Source organism: Rhinopithecus roxellana, chromosome 2, assembly GCF_007565055.1.
Source record: "Rhinopithecus roxellana isolate Shanxi Qingling chromosome 2, ASM756505v1, whole genome shotgun sequence".
NCBI classification, from domain to species: Eukaryota; Metazoa; Chordata; class Mammalia; order Primates; family Cercopithecidae; genus Rhinopithecus; species Rhinopithecus roxellana.
Genome location: NC_044550.1, coordinates 111,110,964 through 111,129,869, shown reverse-complemented (window position 1 = coordinate 111,129,869; position 18,906 = coordinate 111,110,964). Strand labels below are relative to the sequence as shown.

At 40.1% G+C, this 18,906-nt stretch overlaps 1 protein-coding gene across 2 annotated transcripts in view; it reads left to right on the top strand.

Annotated features, from left to right (window-relative positions):
- Window positions 1-18,906, top strand: part of TENM3 (teneurin transmembrane protein 3) — a 489,057-nt gene that overhangs the window by 397,751 nt on the left and 72,400 nt on the right. For both annotated transcript variants that reach the window (XM_030924209.1, XM_030924200.1), the window contains exon 12: window positions 9,226-9,372. In XM_030924209.1, coding sequence (XP_030780069.1) covers window positions 9,226-9,372 — 147 coding nt within the window. The remainder of the gene's footprint in view (window positions 1-9,225; window positions 9,373-18,906) is intronic.

The following is an 18,906-nucleotide window of genomic DNA, read 5'->3' as shown; positions in this document are numbered from 1 at the left end:
TTATGATATGGTAATCAGTAATAAAACAGTGCAATGAACACCAATTAAGGAACACCAAATCAGTGGGTATGCAGCTTGCATGCTGATTTAAACAGTTGCTGATTGGAATAAGTGGATTTAATATGGACTTATTTGCAGACTGTAGCTTTTCTGTCATCCTGCAGGAATTGGTACTTGACTAATCTAAGAATGATACCTACTTACAACTTTAATGAGATACTAATGTGAGTCATTTTTTAAGTCCGTGTTTGGAAGTACTATGAAATGCTCAGTGCTAACTAAAAATCTGCCCTCTACTCCAAGGACTTCACAGTAATTGTCATAGTGAAGAATATGTCTATATTTTATGATGTACGCATCTGATGTCTATGCTGTGCCGAGGATTCAAGCCAGTAGCCCGGTGAAAATATTAGACGGTACTATTTAATATGCTCCCCCCAAGCCCAAACAATGTGAGTAGTTCATAGCCATACACATCAACAACTGCTTGTACACAGTGACACAGATTTGACCTTCCTTTCTGAGCTACCTGATGTCTATATCACCAACTTGGTTTGCCTTTGTTACTTCTCTTTGTTTACGAGAGTCAGCCTGATGGTAAAAGGAAGAAAACTTGGAATTAATCTTATTCCATGTCTCAGCCAGACAGGCACATAGACTCCTTAGACCTCATTTTTAAATGAGCGGCCTTCTTGGGAACTACTACTCAGCAGATATTTCTCGTCCAACATTTGTACATCCACTCAGCTGCTTCTGGTCTTTGGGGCTTTTTGGTTTCTGTTTTTTTCAAACTTACTTGTTTTTATTTTTCCTGGTTTTATCCCTAGTTCTACTCTCTTACCCACTGGTTTTCCAAACTTTGGATTTTTTAGAACAGATGACAGCATTAAAGCTTTCTTTAGTTTATATAAGGTACTCTCATTTATGAAGCTGTGTAATCACATAAGTATTTTAAATGCATTCGGGTTTTTATCTTATTTCCTTTAACTGTCAGTGTTGGAACTTAACGATTTCCACGTTGTTTAGTCTGATTTTTTTATTCCAGTAAATTCCTTGACCAATCTATAAACAGATGATGCTTCCAGTCCGCCTTACACAGGTACACAGTTCTGGTTCTTCTGAGTTGTAACTGTAACATTTATTTAGAATATGGATTTTGGTGTCAGGCGACCTGGTTGGGACTTCCTCTTTGCCACTGCTAGCACTTTGATCTTAGGAAAGTTACCTAATTTCTCGTGTCTCAGTTGCCTCATTGGTGAAATAGGGGAAGATAATAATGTACCTGTTACCCCACAGGGTGGTGAAAATTAAACCGGTTAATTCACATTAAATGCTTAGCAGTTTTCAGCACATAATAAATGGTAGTTATTGTGAATACTACTGTCCATAGTTAGAATACATGGGAGGGGAGAGGAACAGATGGGTGAAGGACAGGGGGAGAATGGTATAAAATGAGGTTTTACTCACTTTTGCTTCTTTCTCAAAAGATGGTCTCTATATTACTTGTAGAATTTCTTCAAAAGCTGTAAACACATAGAGAATATACTAAGGCCACCAAAAGTACATTTGATCATTTTATATAACGGATGTTAAGACGCTGCTTTGACCAGGCACAGTGACTCATGCCTATAATCCTAGCAGGTTAGAAAGCCGAGGCAGTCAGATCACTTTAGGTCAGGAGTTCAAGACCAGCCTGAGCAACATGGTGAAACCCCGTCTCTACAAAAAATAGAAAAATTAGCCGGGTGTGGTTGGGGTGCGCCTGTAGTCTCAGCTACTTGGGAGGCTGAGGTGGGAGGATCACCCAAGCCCGGGAAGTTGAGGCTACAGTGAGCCAAGCTGTGATTGTGCCAGTGCATTCCAGCCTGGGTGATGGAGTGAGACCCTGTATCCAAAAACACAGAAAAAGAGCCTGCTGTGAGCCAGGCAGTGGGAATGCAGTGATTTACATGGCCTAGAATTTACACTTCTAATGAGGACAGTTTACACATTAAGTCACCTGTGCCTAGAGAGTCCGTTAGTAGAAGTGAATTCATCACAGCCAGTTCTTGATTGTTGTTTTCCTGTTACACGTACTCTGATGTGCATACTCTTAGACTTTCTCCAAGAGAGGTGTTGGGGAAGGGGGAGGAAAAAGGAAGAATAAGGTAACAGAAGAGATGGAGGGGTGCCCAGAATGTTGATAGATAAGCAGATGAGGCAACGGCCTGAAGACAGAATTCCGAAAAGATGCCATTCCTTCCTGATCTAGATGGGAGGAATGAAACATACGACAATACTATAGATGAGTAAGGCCCATCCTCAGAGGCCAGAGAGTCCAGGTGCATCACTAAGGGGTGCAGAAAAGAGCAAATTGTCTTGTGTCCTCCTCCATCCGTCTTTCCCGAAATACAAAGGGGAATTCTTAAAAGGAAGCACCTAGAGGGAGGATGTGTGAAAAGAATACAGCAGTGGTCATTTGCTTTGTTGATACTGAACATTTATGGACTAAATATATAATATAAATATTTTCGGTGCGCCACATTTTTCTTTCACATTCGAAATTTCCATGAGTCTTTGCCTACCTGTACCAGCAAGTAGACCAAAGACCTGCGGATCATAGGCTTGAAACCTGAATGATTGCTTCATTTGTTAGGTTCCAGGGATGGCTGTGTATCCGAATGTGTTTTGAAAGGCAGTCAAGGCCAAGGATTAGCCTTGGCATGTAAAGTAATCTATAGATCTACCTTGTGCTTTCCTACAGAATCCATGTAGAAGACATGTAAAAGAAGGTGGAACTGCCTTGTGGCTTTGGAGAATGAAGTGTCTGGTTCTGAGCTCCTTTCATCAATTTTTTCTACTGGGGAAAAGAAAACAAAAACAAACCTTTCTTTTTTTCTAAATCTCCAAGAGACGGCATTGTGACAGAGTGGTTTAGAGCAAGCTCTGGAACCAGGCAGCCTAGGTTGCCAAGGCGTTACCTTGCCCAAGATAATCATTCCTCTCCTCTGTTTCCTTATCTGTATTTACCGTCTCAACTGTTACTACATCACAGGATTGTGGTGAAGATGAAATGAGAGAATAACATAAGCACTTAGAACAGTATTTGGCACAAAGGAAGCCTTTTTTATTACCTACTTTGCCTACAGTGTAATTACCTATTACCTACAGTGAGCAAGGCTAATGGCAAAATGCTTCATGTGTGTCACCCTGGATCATTCTGAACCTGGTCAGAGCTAGGAGAGAGAGACCTGGGCCAGAGCCAGAAATTTAGGAATCATTAATACATCAGCCAGGTGTTCATAATCTGTACATTACAGAGCCAGGGCTCATGGCAGAGCTGAAATCAAAGGCGGCATGTTGTGTTTGTGAACATACGTGAATTTTTCTGGGAAGAGAACCCAAAACTTTCACCAGTTTACTCAAAGATCTGAGACCCAAAAAAGATTAAGACTTGCCATCTCACAGGAACTACGGTACTACTCGTGCCGTGTGTCCCACCTGGGTCTTCTTCCAAGATAAATAATCGAAACTCCAGGGAAAGTATTTTATGACTGCAGCATTTTTCTAGAAAGTAGTGGAGGTGTTTTTGTTTTTTTGTGGTTTTCTTTTATTTTGAGACTGAGTCTCACTTTGTCACCCAGGCTGGAGTGCAGTGGTACAATCTCACCCCACTGCAACCTCTGCCTAATGAGTTCAAGCAATTCTCCTGCCTCAGCCTCCCAAGTAGCTGGAACCACAGGCATGCACCACCACACCCCGCTAATTTCTATGTTTTTAGTAGAGTTGGGGTTTCACCATGTTGGTCAGGCTGCTCTCGAACTCCTGACCTCAAGTGATCCTCCTGCCTCAGCCTCCCAAAGTGCAGAGATTACAAGCGTGACCCACCTTATCCAGCTCCAGAAAATAGTTTTGTAATGGACCCCCTTTTATACGTCCAGCACCCATTTTTATAAGAATTTTATTCTATAAATCAAATTTCAACTTCTTAGTAGATCGAAGAGTGACTTTTCTCTAGTGTCAGAACATACTCGTTAGTTTTCAAAGTAATTTTTTACAACCTAATATGCATTTCAGCAATTGTTAGGTACATTAATTTTTAAATATACTGTATTATTTTTATGATTATTATTTCTAATGGCTTCTTCCAACATGTCTACTTTTTTTATTATTTCCTGTTGTGGTTTATATAATGATGTTTATATTGTTGCAATTATTACTTTTAATAATTATTTGAACCTCATATATTGACATATCCTTTTAACTTCTTCATTATTTAGAACCAGGTTTTTGTGGTATTATCAGAAAGATTTTCTTCCATGCCAAAATATTCCTTGCTGTTTTTCCTTCTTTGTCTCTTACTTTTAAGCTCTCAGCCTCACAATTCTCTATGATATAAAATGCAAATGAAAAATCTTGGTATCTTTCTCAGTACAGATATTTGTTCTTATGGTTGGTTTTTAGTTTTTTGCAAAACTTGTGTTAAGTGTTGCAAATATTTAAAGTATTATGTTACTTTTGACCGGCTGTATATTTTAAATGTATTTTCTACTTTGAGTTCTACCTCTGATGTTCTGGTGACCCAAAGACCTACCTTTACCTGTAAATCAGTCTACAGTTTTTGCATAATTGATTCTCTTGGCAAAAATAATCTGATTGGCTGATTAGAAATAATTTTGTCCACCATTAAAACTGCTAATCCAGATCAGAATTAAGTTGTGTTCTTTATTTTGGTTGTGCAGGACTAATGTAAAAGCAAAGGGTTGACTCTCTAACAGTGATCAGCGTTATTAATTTTTGTAAACTAAGAATTTCCATAGAAATACTACCCTATGAGAATCAGAGACTCCAGAAGTTTTGATGGCACTTTCTTTTTTTTTTTTTTTTTTTTTTTTTTTGAGACGGAGTCTCACTGTGTCGCCCAGGCTGGAGTGCAGTGGCGCGATCTCGGCTCACTGCAAGCTCCGCCTCCCGGGTTCACGCCATTCTCCTGCCTCAGCCTCCCGAGTAGCTGGGACTACAGGCGCCCGCCACCTCGCCCGGCTAGATGGCACTTTCTTTATGTTCAAATCATCAATAGAGCTATTACAGGGCTCTACTAGTTTATATGGCATGTAAAGTATATAGCATATAGAAGGAATTATAAAGAAATTATATGATGGTTCTGCAATAATACATTTTTATTTTAATGTTTAAAAGGCAAATTATTGCCGGGCGTGGTGGCTCACACCTGTAATCCCAGCACTTTGGGAGGCCGAGGTGGGCAGATCACGAGGTCAGGAGATCAAGACCATCCTGGCTAACACAGTGAAACCCCATCTCTACTAAAATACAAAAAATTAGCCAGGCATGGTGGCGGGCGCCTGCAGTCCCAGCTACTCAGGAGGGTGAGGCAGAAGAATGGCGTGAACCCAGGAGGCAGAGCTTGCAGTGAGCCGAGATCGCGCTACTGCACTCCAGCCTGGGCAACAGAGCGAGACTCCGTCTCAAAAAATAAATAAATAAATAAATAAATAAATAAATAAATAAATAAATTTTTTTAAAGGTAAATTATTTTTATTATAATTTCAGAGTAGTACCTAACACCATATCTTCTTCACCGTAATTTTCCTTGCATCATATTACCAATTAGCTCTAAACATGCTTATTTTTAAATGCAGTTCAAACGCCTCTAATAGAATCCTGTGGCAAAGTGAAGAATCCTTTCATATACACAGTACAGATGTGTCAGAACCATATACAGTTTTGTTTACACACATGACAGAACCACCACACCTGAGTGGCCCAACTGAAAGTTACAGTTTCCATCATTCTGTTAGGAGTTCTGCTACCACTTGCATATGTCAGTAGTGAAAACCAATCAACATAAGCATCTTTGAAATGCAATTTTAGATCATTAAAGATGTATGAATTTTGACAAAGTGAGGAGATGGGAGGCTTATTAAGAATATATTAGGTCTCTACAATGAGGGAGGCATTTATGTCTCAGTTCAAGGGGAAAGGTATAGCCTAATTGTAGCCTCATGAAACAAGTGGACAGGGGCAGGTACAGGTACAGAAAAAGATTCAGTCTTAGTCCTGACTGTTCCTACACACCTTTTGTGAGAAAAAAGAGCCTATTCCGGTAGGTTTCTGAAAATAAACAGGATCTTACAGTAGTCCCTGTTTCCTAATGGGCTATATATGTGATAAATCATTGTCTATCTGGCTTGCAGTCAAGAGATACTGGGTAATCATTTTCTAAAGAACTTGTATGTGCCTTTTGCAAATATAACGTCAATATATTACATTTGCTCAAGAGTCTCAATTTCTTTCTTCTTTTTGCTTATTTATTAACTTTTAAAGTTTCATTATTTGTAGATCTCATAGTTGCAAATTTCCAAAGTTCTTTAAGAATAAAGAATTGATTCCATTTGTCCTGCTCAGCCATTATAAAGGAGAATGTTGAAAATGGCGAGAGTGGAGCGCATGCCAAAGAATCTGTGAAAAGTGGTGTGAGTTCAGTTAGTTGAAAATGCTGAGTATTTCCTGGAATCATGACTGCATTTGCTAAAAACATGAATAGACTGCATTTTTAGGAGATATGAAGTGCATCTCTGTCGTGTGATGTGAGTCTTATGTCAGCTGCAACTACTCAATTTGCATGTAAATTCTGAAAATTTTCTTGTCCCATGTGACACTTCTGAAATGTCTGTCTGTTCTTTTTTCCTTTTTAATTTCCCAAGCTCACTATTTGGATAAGATAGTTAAAGGTACTGTATACTTGCTCTTTGTTGACATATCTACATGTATATCTATAAATAACCGTGTATTACTAGGTTTGACAATAGACTGTTTTCCATGCATATTTTTGTAAATTACAAATCAGACTTAAATTATGTAAAATGCCTTGGATTTAAAGTATTGAGACTTAAATGTCTGTGTCTCATTTTTATAATTTTGGGTTATGACAGATTTCATTCCTTTGTAAAAGCGTTTTCTCTAGAACCAGAAACTGAAGATAACAGTATATTTGCTGTTTTTTGGTTTTGGGGTTTTTTTTCTATCTTTCTTTCTTTCTTTCTTTTTGCTTTAAGATCTTCATTGTTGGCAATTCAGCTTAATGAGCTTTAAATTCTAAACTAAAGAATCACAAATACTCTTATCACAGAATAAGAAATTGTCAATCTAAAGAAGATTCTGGTTAACATGTTGAGAGAAATCTCGTTTATTTCATATGGAAACTTCTTTGGTTTTCTTCTAAATGTTTCAAAATATATGTGATATCATAATCTATGTTTTGTTATTTTTTAAAAGCTAAAAATACTGTACATTCTATAAAAAAAAGAACTGATAACCTTGTTCAGCAGAAAACAGCAGATTCTCACATCTTCAGTTACCGTAGAAATAGATGGAAAAAGTTTTTTCAGAAGACAAAATTCCCCTTCCCTTTCTCCTCAGATTACCTACTTTCTATTCCTTGTTTGTGCTTTTCATTAGAATATGAAAATATTCATGGCAATATCCAGGCTTTCATATACCAAATCTTATGTGCAGTCAGTCAGCTGCCGCACCTCCTTGTCAGTGGGGCAATTCAACCTTGCGTTTTCATTAAAAACAAAACAAAAAAACACATCCATCAAGAAGATTCACCCTTTATTTATTGAATAATCCATAAATACAGACGGTAATTGTCTGAATGAAAAGAAGCAGCAAAATTAATCTCTTCCTGACCTGATGGTATCCATAAGTGTTATTTCATTGTACTCTTCCATGAGAGACAGTCAAAATAGTCTTCTTTCTGTTAAGTCTGATCTTAAGAGACAGAATGTCTCTTTACGATATTTTCTTTTCATGTTCCGCAGTGGAGGAGGGACACCAATATATGAATAATTCTTCTAACACAGACTTAAAATAAACATCTTTAAAAACAGATTGTTCCCTTAAATTTTGTCACTGGAACAATAGTAGCATTCAAATGATAAGAAGCTGTAAAACAAACCCCAATTTCTGTAGCAAGTGTTTTTATTAATATGTTTTATACCAAATTATAAATAGCGGTGTCCACAGAGATCTGATGAATAGCCAATTATTCTTAGAATTTTAGAGCATTTCTCTCCTTGCTTCTCTCAGTGTCATATCACACTCATAAACAAGGACACCAGAATCTACCCGTGTCATCCTCATAAACAGATCACGTTGGCTGCATGCCAGATATCATCAGTAGGAAGTGGCAAAAATTGTTTTTTTAAAATGTCATGTTAGACTGAAACAATTATAGATTTTGGATATATTAAATTATTTTAATTGTTTCCCAAATTTTCCCTCCTTGCCCATAAAAGCAGACAAGATAGGATATAAAGGTAACAGCATAAAAGCCTTAGGGAGATTGTCACAAAATATCACTCTTCGCTATCTGTCTTGAAGCACGTCACTACCGTGTTTTTGTTCAGTCTATCAATGTTTGATTGTGGTCCTTATGGTATTTCATTTTGTCCGTCCTAAGTAATCCAATATGCACAGCTATTACATTTAGTTGGAAATCCTGTCGGTCCTGTCCCATCCGTATGCAGCCTGAATCCTAATGTTTGTTAGAATAGACGCTAAGCTGCTTCACTATTTCCTGGGCTTTGCTTATTCTGTGACAAGGAATGTACTCTTGGCATAAAGTATAGTCATTAATACTGGCCTATACTTTGTGCAATTATTTAATGCACTGTAATTTCACATGAATATACGGCAACTCTGAGGCCAGATAAAATTAATGTTCTCTTTTTAACATCATTCATATCCTTATACCCACTTTCATGCTTTTGGAGCTTGAGGGAATTTTTTTAAGCAACAAGGTGTTTTAAGAAGGCATGTCCTGATAAATGACCAGTAATGTTTAAAACAGATTACAAATCTAGACAAGGGATTCTGAAATTATTTTGAGATGCTTTTCCACACCACACAATATACCTTGTTGCTTTGCTAAAGAGAAAAAAATGTAAGTTAATTTTGTCTGGCCTGCAACTATTGAGTGGATCGTTGCATGTATTTCTGTTCTGCACAGGTAAGTGGTGTCTCAAGGGTCAGGCCAATCAAAGATGCCACTTGGATAAGAATTAGATTGTATAGATAATGTTGCTGTTTCTATCCATGTGCAATTACAGTATTTGTGCTGTTTATAAAGGCCTGTTCCCACTAAGTGTCCCTTATCTGTTTATTTTAGGTACAAAAACTCAATACTCAAATCACTGGTGCTTTCCTTCTTTGTCTCGACAGAGGGTTGTCCTGGTCTGTGCAACAGCAATGGAAGATGTACCCTGGACCAAAATGGCTGGCATTGTGTGTGCCAGCCTGGTTGGAGAGGAGCGGGCTGTGATGTAGCCATGGAGACTCTCTGCACAGATAGCAAGGACAATGAAGGAGGTAAGAAATGCTGAGCATGAACACGAGTCTGTGCCAGAGCACAGGTTCATAAGTGACAGTGAGTACATAGATATCCGTTGCCAAAAAAAAAACTGTGATCCCCATAGATTCGATTGATTGAAAAATGTATGAGTGCTGATAGAATGAGTTTGCTCTCCATTTTTCCTGAAACAAATGCAAGATTATTATCGTTCAGGGAAAAGGCAAGGTAACCAAGCTACTGCATAATGTCCATTGTTCTCTGTTGCTTTTCCTGGTCCCCAGGTGACTCTTCTCCTCAACCACAGTATTTAGGGCTCTGTGAATTGGGAGCTCCAAAGCAGTGTTTTAATAACTAACATTCCAAAAGATGCAAAGAATGTTCCAGCCTCTTCTGTTGAAAGGCATGGATGGAAAAAAACAAAACAGTAACAGAGAACAGTCCCCTGGAAGCTGTACTCTAGTGACATTTTATCCTTAACTTGATGCTTGGTTAAAAAGATGGTGAGATTCCACCTAGTTGAAGCCCTTGGTTAAGAATAATTATTTTCCCCACTAAGCTCGGCCTCCATGTACTCTACTTTAATTTCAGGGAATAGAGTGAGAGTTGGTGATTACCTCTCCAGTGATGGAATAGTTGGCTCTGATAGCTGTTCTGTTTTGTTTTGTTTTGAGACGGAGTCTCGCTCTGTCGCCCAGGCTGGAGTGCAGTGGCGCCATCTCGGCTCACTGCAAGCTCCGCCTCCCGGGTTCACACCGTTCTCCTGCCTCAGCCTCCCGAGTAGCTGGGACTACAGGCCAGGCCCACTGCACCTGGCTAATTTTTTGCATTTTTAGTAGAGACGGGGTTTCACCGTGGTCTTGATCTCCTGACCTCGTGATCTGCCCACCTCGGCCTCCCGAAGTGTTAGGATTACAGGCGTGAGCCACCAAGCCCAGCTTTATTTTGTTTTCTGAGATGGAGTTTCACTCTTGTTGCCCAGGCTGGACTGCAATGGCGTGATCTCGGCTCACCACAACCTTTGCCTCCTGGGTTCAAGTGATTCTCCTGCCTCAGCCTCCTAAGTGGCTGGGATTACAGGCATGAGCCACCACGCCTGGCTAATTTTGTGTCTTTAATAGAGACAAGGTTTCTCCATGTTGGTCAGGCTGGTCCCGAACTCCCAACCTCAGGTGATTCGCCCACCTCAGCCTCCAAAGTGCTGGGATTACAGGCGTGAGCCCCCGCTCCCAGTCAGCTGTTCAGTTTTGACATAGCTTTAGCACTGCATTTTTAGGAGGGCTGTAGTTCCTCTCCGGGCTCCATGGACACTTGCCCTGTGGGTTAGGTTGTGTTCCCCTACCACTCCACCAGTCCCAGCCATTCTCCCTGCTCGTTTTGAGACTGCACACATGTACGATAAAGCATTGGTTAGAGTGTAGGTTTTGGAGCACACAGATCTTCACTGAACCATGTAGTAATTATGTGACCTCAGACAAAATTTGTAATCACTTTAACCTCAATTGTTGCATCTATAAAGTAGCAATAAAAGAGTTTTTGAAAGGATTGAGAAAATGCATGTGAAGTATGTAGCATATTGCCAGACACAGAGCCTGCTCTAAGTAGCAGCTAGTATTATCCAGTTTTCCTTCTTTTGCTTTCAAAAGTGCTCATCTCGACTAAGTGAACTTCATAGAAGGTTGTTAGAGAAGCTTGAATAGCCTTTACCTTTCTATACCTATAGAGGGTCTCAACTACTATTCTGTAGGAAACAGAATGACCAGAACCAACCCCCCAACCTCCCTTCCAACCCAAAACACACACACACACACACACACACACACACACACAGATATACACACACAAGCCTGGGCTGACAGTCATTCTCAAAGCAAATGTTATTTGTGCCTTATCCTTCTGACAAGGCGCTGCAATTCTCTCCTTTAGTTTCTAGCAGACTATTCACTGTTTTCTCTCGGACTGTCAAGAAACTTGAGCCGCAAATTCTGAGCTAAAGCCTTTCCTTTCCGCTCCTGATAGATTTAGGTGGCCCCTAGCCTTCACAGCTTTTCCTGCTTAGTAATACCTTGTTGCCCCTGACTTCTCTTAACCGTGTGCTTTATAGACATGGCAGCATTCATCCTCTCAAAACCACAGTACAGATGGCACCTGTCTTCATTACTTTCCCCCAAAGAACCCCCTACTCCATTGTTGCTATTGCCTAGGGAGGAAGGAGAGCTTCTCTTTCTCCTTGATCTTATAGTTCAGATTTTACTTCTAAGAGAAGATTGCATTGAGGAGGTTACAGAGTCTCTCAGAGGGAAGCGGGCTGCAGGACCAAGTCTGCGGAGACACTGCCAACTAATTTAGGGGCTAATCAACTCTTTAGTATTGTTATCAGCTAAAGAGGTTTTTCCTTTTCCTCAACATTTATCAACTGTGAATTGGCCTCATTCCCCTTTGTTTATTCTGATTAGATGAAACTATGCTATCGCTAGGCTCCCCTCTCGGAGGGGAAATCTGAGCTGACAGAAGACCTCCTGCGGATTCTCTGCTTATCTCACATAATTTGTATTCCTGCCCCTAACCTAATTTTGCTGATCTTCTAAGAAGAAATCTCAGTGCCAGCCTTCTTATGCCCTGAGATTGTAACCTGGATGCTTTATAACCTAAGTCAGCGGGTTCTTTGAACTTAAGCATAAGCTACATGTATAAAAACAGTATTTTTCACACCAAACCCCAAATCAACACACGAAAGATGGCAATGAAGGATGTCAATTATATGAAGACAGTCTAACAGAGTGTTTAAGAACTATAAATCCAGTCCTTATTTAGACCTAGACTGGATTTTATTAGACTGAAATTCTAGGATATATGGTGACTGACTGTAGTGTTATAGATCCATTGTGTAAGTTTGGTATCAAAATGGTGACTTATCCAGAGAGTAGCTAAGTAACTTGATTTAGCATATTACGTAACTCAGGAGGAGGGGGTGAAGAGTCTAGTGTGGCCCTAGTCAGAAATTGAATACTTCCAATAAATAGCTACTATAGTTTGAGGAATTTTATAGAACACAGTGTTTGTAAAAGAAGAGCAAAGGAAGTTGTGTACCATTCCCGGAACTAAAGAAGAAATATCAAAAAATTTTAGAAAAGACATCCATCATACAGGGAGATCTTGAAATATCTTCTTAAGCCAAGCATCTTCCTTCCCTTGCAAAATTTTACTTCAGCCAGTCAGGTTTGCCCCATCACCGCTGTTGAATGCCAAAGATTTTAAACAGCTGAATCTCCCTAAATAGGTGTTCCTCCTTGCCTTTATGTATGTCTGTTCCCCTTTATCTGTAAAAAGCTGCTTTAGAAGGGAATTCTTTATGAGAAATAGGAAGAACGTAGATGGGGCAACTTATCTTCAGCCACTTTTAACACCTGTGCTGCTTTCCAATAGGCCCTTGTTTCTTTTCAAACAAACAGCTGTCATGTGTGCTGGGTGACTGTAGCTTTTCAGAGCTAAGGGCAATCTGTTACCCATAATAAGGGCCCTGACAAAGATCTCCACTCTCTCTGAAATCAACAAGGTATCCCCCTCATCTGCTTCTCAAATCCGGCTCCAAGTACTAAATAGGGGCTTTGGGAGCAGATCATTTTGACAAAGGCAAGCAATGGATTACTAGAGTTTTAAATCACACTGTGGAAATCAGAAACAATTCTTACTGGACCAGATAATTGTGGATAACCTCACCAGATGGGGCACGCAGACATTTTGGGAGCAACTAGTTGCTGTCCTATCCTAGTTGAGAGAGCTTTTAAAGCAAATGATCACCAGTATCTACAAATGGCTTGTAAATCTTTCTTCTTCAACTCCAACTTTACTTATAAAGACAACAGTCCCCTAAATTGAGCCATTTGTTGCTCATATCCCAAAACACTCTGATCATGAAGTTGCTGAGACCAGAGAATAGGAAGGTGAAGAGGTGGGAGCTGCTCACTCCTGAAGGACGTGCAATCTGGAGTGGGGTTTAAGACAGTCCACCACAGTCTTCAGTTCCTCGAGTACCTCTGTTCACCGGCCATTCGCATTGAAGTCTACGGTGTCTCACAGGGAGCCCTCCCACAGACTTCCACTCCTCTCAACAGGAAAACCTCTTTTTTGAAGGTTCTACTCGACCCCTCGACCATTCGTACCAGGAAAGACCCTGGTCGCACATGTGAGAAGTTGAACTCAAACATTATTTTTATATAATAATTTTTATATAATAAAAAATTATTAGCTTATATCACTAAAAAATTCAGATACAGTTCCACCCAGGTGTTCAAATGATGACACCAGAACCTTAGATATATTCTTTTGTTAACTCTGCTTTCTTCTACCTTAGAATCATTCTCAAGCCGTCTCTTCCCCCAAAAAGGCCAACACTAGCTCTGAGTCTACACTTCTCTTCCTAATAACTCCACCACAAAGAAGGCACCTTTCCTCATGGTTATGTGTGGCCTGGGCCTGGGCCTGGGCCTGAGCCTGACTCTCATTGGTCTGAATTAAGTCACCTGCCTAAAGGAAAACTGAAGTGCTATCACCAGAAGAAAGGGGCTTGGATGCTGGGCAGGCAGAAAAACAGTCTACTATAGGAATAAGAATAGCTCTCCATAGCATTCAGCGTTAGTACAGTCAGACCGTGTACTGCAGGAACTCGTTCATATGCTGATGGACTGTCACTTTCAGAAGGAATCTTTTCTCTGTCTCCTCCTTCCTTGCCAAGGTATAGCCTTTTGACTTGACAAGAATACCAGTGCTGAACCTCTGATGTGCTTTTTGTGCCCAAGATTAGCAAGCAGCTATCTCATTCTCCCCATATACTTTTAAAAGCATCATTGCTTTTATTTAGCCTGCTGTGAAGACTCTCATTCAGCAAGGGGTTGCTTGACTTTAAATAGCTCTCCAAATGATGGTCTCACTATGCAAGCACCAAAAGGCAATCGCTTGCCAGAGATAATTCTAGCTCTATGGAAACTTAAGATCCTTTTTTAACAAGATGATTTCTCCATAATGCATTGTCCCTGGCAGTCGTTACCATGCTCCTATCTTCTCCAGAGGGAGATCCAGTCAGTTTCCTTTGACACCTTGCATCCCTGTCTCGTCCTGCAGTGGCCAGCTCCCCTGTGGGTACCTGAAGCATGAGACTCAAGCCCTATCCTGGAGACTGGCTGGTTGAGGGCACAAGAATGACTTTAAAAGGTTCATACTAAACTTTTTGCAAGAACGATGGAATACCAAAGCATAACTCCTTCCAAGAAGAATACCAGTGAACAAATAGAGTTCTCTTTTTTCTTTTTTTTTTTTTTTTTTTTTTTTTTTTGAGACAGAGTCTCGCTCTGTCTCCCAGGCTGGAGTGCAGTGGCGCTATCTCGGCTCACTGCAACCTCCACCTCCCAGGTTCAAGTGATTCTCCTGCCTCAGCCTCCCGAGTAGCTGGGATTATAGGCACCCGCCACCACGCCCAGCTAATTTTTGTATTTTTTTTTTTTTTTTTTTTTTGAGACAGAGTCTCGCTCTGTCCCCCGGCCTGGAGTGCAGTGGCCGGATCTCAGCTCACTGCAAGCTCCACCTCCCAGGTTTACGCCATTCTCCTGCCTCAGCCTCCCAAGTAGCTGGGACTACAGGCGCCAGCCACCTCGCCCAGCTAGCTTTTTGTATTTTTTAGTAGAGACGGGGTTTCACCGTGTTAGCCAGGATGGTCTCGAACTCCTGACCTCGTGATCCGCCCGTCTCGGCCTCCCAAAGTGCTGGGATTACAGGCTTGAGCCACCGCGCCCGGCCTAATTTTTGCATTTTTAGTAGAGACAGTGTTTCACTATGTTGGCCAGAATGGTCTTGAACTCCTGACCTCGTGATCCACCCCTCTCAGCCTCCTGAAGTGCTGGGATTACAGGTGTGAGCCACTGCACCAGGCCTAGAGTTATCTTTTATCCTTTAGGATTATTACTTTGTTGGGGTATATCAGGAAGATATACCTAAAACAGGCTATTTTTTTCCAAGTCTGTAGGGGCTGATGACAGTTGAGAAGAAAGTATAAGTCAACTGAGGTTATTCAAAAATAAGAAAGATAGAAATAATAAATAAATAATTAGATGAATAAGCAAAAGAAGCAAAACTACAATTCAAACTGCAAGACAGCTGAGTGCAGTGGCTCATACCTATAATCCTACCACTTAGGGAGGCTGAGGTGGGTGGATTACTTGAGCCCAGGAGTTTGGTATCAACCTGGCCAACATAGCAAGACCCCATCTCTACAAAAAATATAAAAATCAGCCGGGCATGGTGGCACATGCCTGTAGTCCCAGCTACTCAGGAGGCTGAGGTGGAAGGATTACCTGAGCCTGGGGAGGTCAAAGCTTCAGTGAGCCATGATAGCGACACTGCACTCCAGCCTTGGTAAAAGAGTGAGGCCGTGTCACACACACACACACACACACACACACACACACAAAACAAACTGCAAGGAAAAGTAGGAATGTGCTATCAGTAGAAAAGGGGAGTGAAGGATTGAAAACAAATGGATGAAGTATTAATATAAACATGAGAATGAGTGTAATGAATGGAGAGATCTGTATTTGTAGATTGCTAAATGAAAATAAGGAAACGTTTGAAAATAGAATTTTTAAAAATCTTGCAGGAAGATGGACTATTACGTTCTCTAAAAACAGATTTAAAAGTAAAAAATAATGAAATGGCAGGAAACAGCACTGGAAAGGAAGCGGGGGAGAGGGAGTTTAAAAAAAAAAAGAAAAAATTACAAGAGATCACAAGTATTTCCCAAAATGAATCCAGATATTATCAGACATAGAGTGGTGCTCAGAGTCTTAGAGCATTATGCTGTATGATTCAGGTAGATGATGGTTTGGGGGAGAATTACTGTTAGTTTGAAAGACTCTGCTGGATCCTATCTAAAGGAAGGAGGAGATGTAGGTTACTCTGAACCCTTTGTCTATCCACAGAATTTTTAGAGGATAGTGAATCCCATTCTGGGGGGAAAAATCCAGCTTATGCCCTGTAAAGCAAAGGACTTCAGTAGCTTCCTGCTAGAACTCAAGGAACATAAGGTTTAACCACTGCATCTTACTGGGTTTTAGAAGAAGAGGAAAATCAGAGCCACACGGGTTGTCACTAAAAGTCTCCCCTCTTTTTTTTGAGACGGAGTCTCGCTCTTGTTGCCCAGGCTGGAGTGCAATAGTGCAGTCTCAGCTCACTGCAACCTCTGCCTCCCGGGTTCAAGCAATTTTCCTGTAACTGGAATTACAGGCGCTCGCCACCAGGCCCATCTAATTTTTGTATTTTTAATAGAGACGGGGTTTCACCACATTGGCCAAGCTGTCCTCGAACTCCTGACCTCAGGTGATCCACCCACCTAGGCCTGCCAGAGTGCTGGGATTACAAGCATGAGCCACCACGCCCGGCCTAAAAGTCTCCCCTCTGTTTTACACCTATGGCCATCAGCTGCCACCTGAAGCTTAAGAATGTAGACGTGGGCACTGCATGGCATCTCTTTAGAAACAGGCCTCCAGGCTCCACGTCTCTCCAGGTTAAGAACCCCTGCATTAAGGCAAGGGGTATTATTAGTAGTCCTAGTATGCAGATAACTACACTCTCATTGTCAGAAGAGTTAGCCACCATCGGTAACTTGGTGAGCATCTTTCTACTTTTTCCTCAGTGAATTCATATGCACATTTATGTTATTAAACTTAAATAAATACTGTTCTAAATTTGATTCTTCCAAGGACAATATCTTAGAGATTTTCATGCCCATACATATAGGCCCATCTCATTCTTTACAACAGAAACATGGTATACTAATTAATGTCACCACTGCTACACTGATAATTTAATTGTTTGTAATTTTTTTGCTCTTCGTATAGAGACAAATCTGTAGTGAATTTGTGTGTGGGTGTGAATGTGTATCTGCATATAAATCTTTGTGTAAATGTACAAATATTTCTTTAGGATGGATTTTTAGAGCTGTACTTGCTGGTTCAAAAGGTATTTTAATTTTTAATTTTGATAGCTACTGCTCGATTGCTTTGCAAGTAGGTTTCACCACTGTACACTTCATCAATCTGAGGGTGTTTATAGTCTATATGTAGTCATTGTAAGTAAACAAAAATGTTCAACAAAATGAAAAATATCAATTTTGTCTGATGAATGAAAATGACCCCATTTTTATCATTTTAATTTGCATTTTCCTAATTACTAGATTGATGATCTTTATATTTATTTCTTTTTTTTTTTTTTTTTTTTTTTTTTTTTTTTTTTTTTTTTTGCTAATTGCTTATTTATTTCCCTTCTTTTTTTTTTTTCTGTTGAGCTGCTTGATACTTTCTTTTTAACTCTTAGGACTTCTTTATATATTCCACTTATTCTTTGTTAGGTGTGTTGCAAATATTTTATCCCAGGTTTTCACTTGTCTTTTAACTTTGTAATTTATGGTGCATGCAGAAGTTTTCAGTTGATATGACATAAATTTGTCTGAGGTTTATCTTTTTAGTCATGACTTCTGGGTTACATGTCTTCCTAAATAGAGCCTTTCTGAGATTAGACAGTATTATACATAGGATTTCATGTAATTTCTTCTAATACTTTTTATAATTCTGTGGATTGCTTAATATTCAATTAATCAAGAACATTTTTAAGTACCTATTGGAGTAAAAAAGAAAGAGGAATTCAAGGATTAGCGTAGTATCTGAGGGTAGGGAAAGCATGATAGACGAAAAACGGGGCATCTCTCTTAATGCTTCTAAGCCTTTCTAACTGTTTACAATTAACAATCTTTAAGAACTTAATTCAGTTTTTCCTTCATTGAGCAAATGTATTAAGTGCCTACGTGGCGCCAGCAAGTGTGCCAGGCTCTGGGGATATGACAGTAGGGATGGATAGTGAATTAGATGAGCCTCAAGGAGCTTAATGAGACAGTTGTCTGAGATGATTGCTGAAGGAATTGAGGGCTATATGAAGAAGTAAGAGAGAAGGTTAGAGATCTCCAGGCAGAGGAAATGAATATGGTGAAAGGTCTATAAGCCATGTTAGGGAGTTGTGACTTTACTCAGAAGGCAATGGAGACCAAGTAAAGGAAGCATTTTAGCCAGAGAAGTGATATGATCAGATTTGGTTTCTATAAGGTTACTCTGGCTAACATGTAAAGAATGGATAGTTGGGGCAAGACTGGAACCTGGGAAAACACACTGTTGTTAGGAATTTGTCAAAAGAGGACCATGGTGGCCTGATGGGTAGTTTCGGGGAAAGAGAAAGAAAGACTGATTCAAGAGAGATGTGAGATGAAGAAAAGCAGCTGATGCTTGATTAGGTGGAGAAAAAAGGAAGAGACGAGGAGTCAAGGATAACATTCAGGTTTCTACTTTGAGAAGCTGAGTGGGGTGGATGGTGGAACCATTCGTTGAAATAGGAAGTTGAACAGCAGCGTGTTTGGAGGAGAAGATCACATACAGACATGTTAAATCATATTATACATGTTAAGCTTTAGATGCCCGTGCAATATCCAAGCCAGATATCTTGAAGGCAGTTGGTGG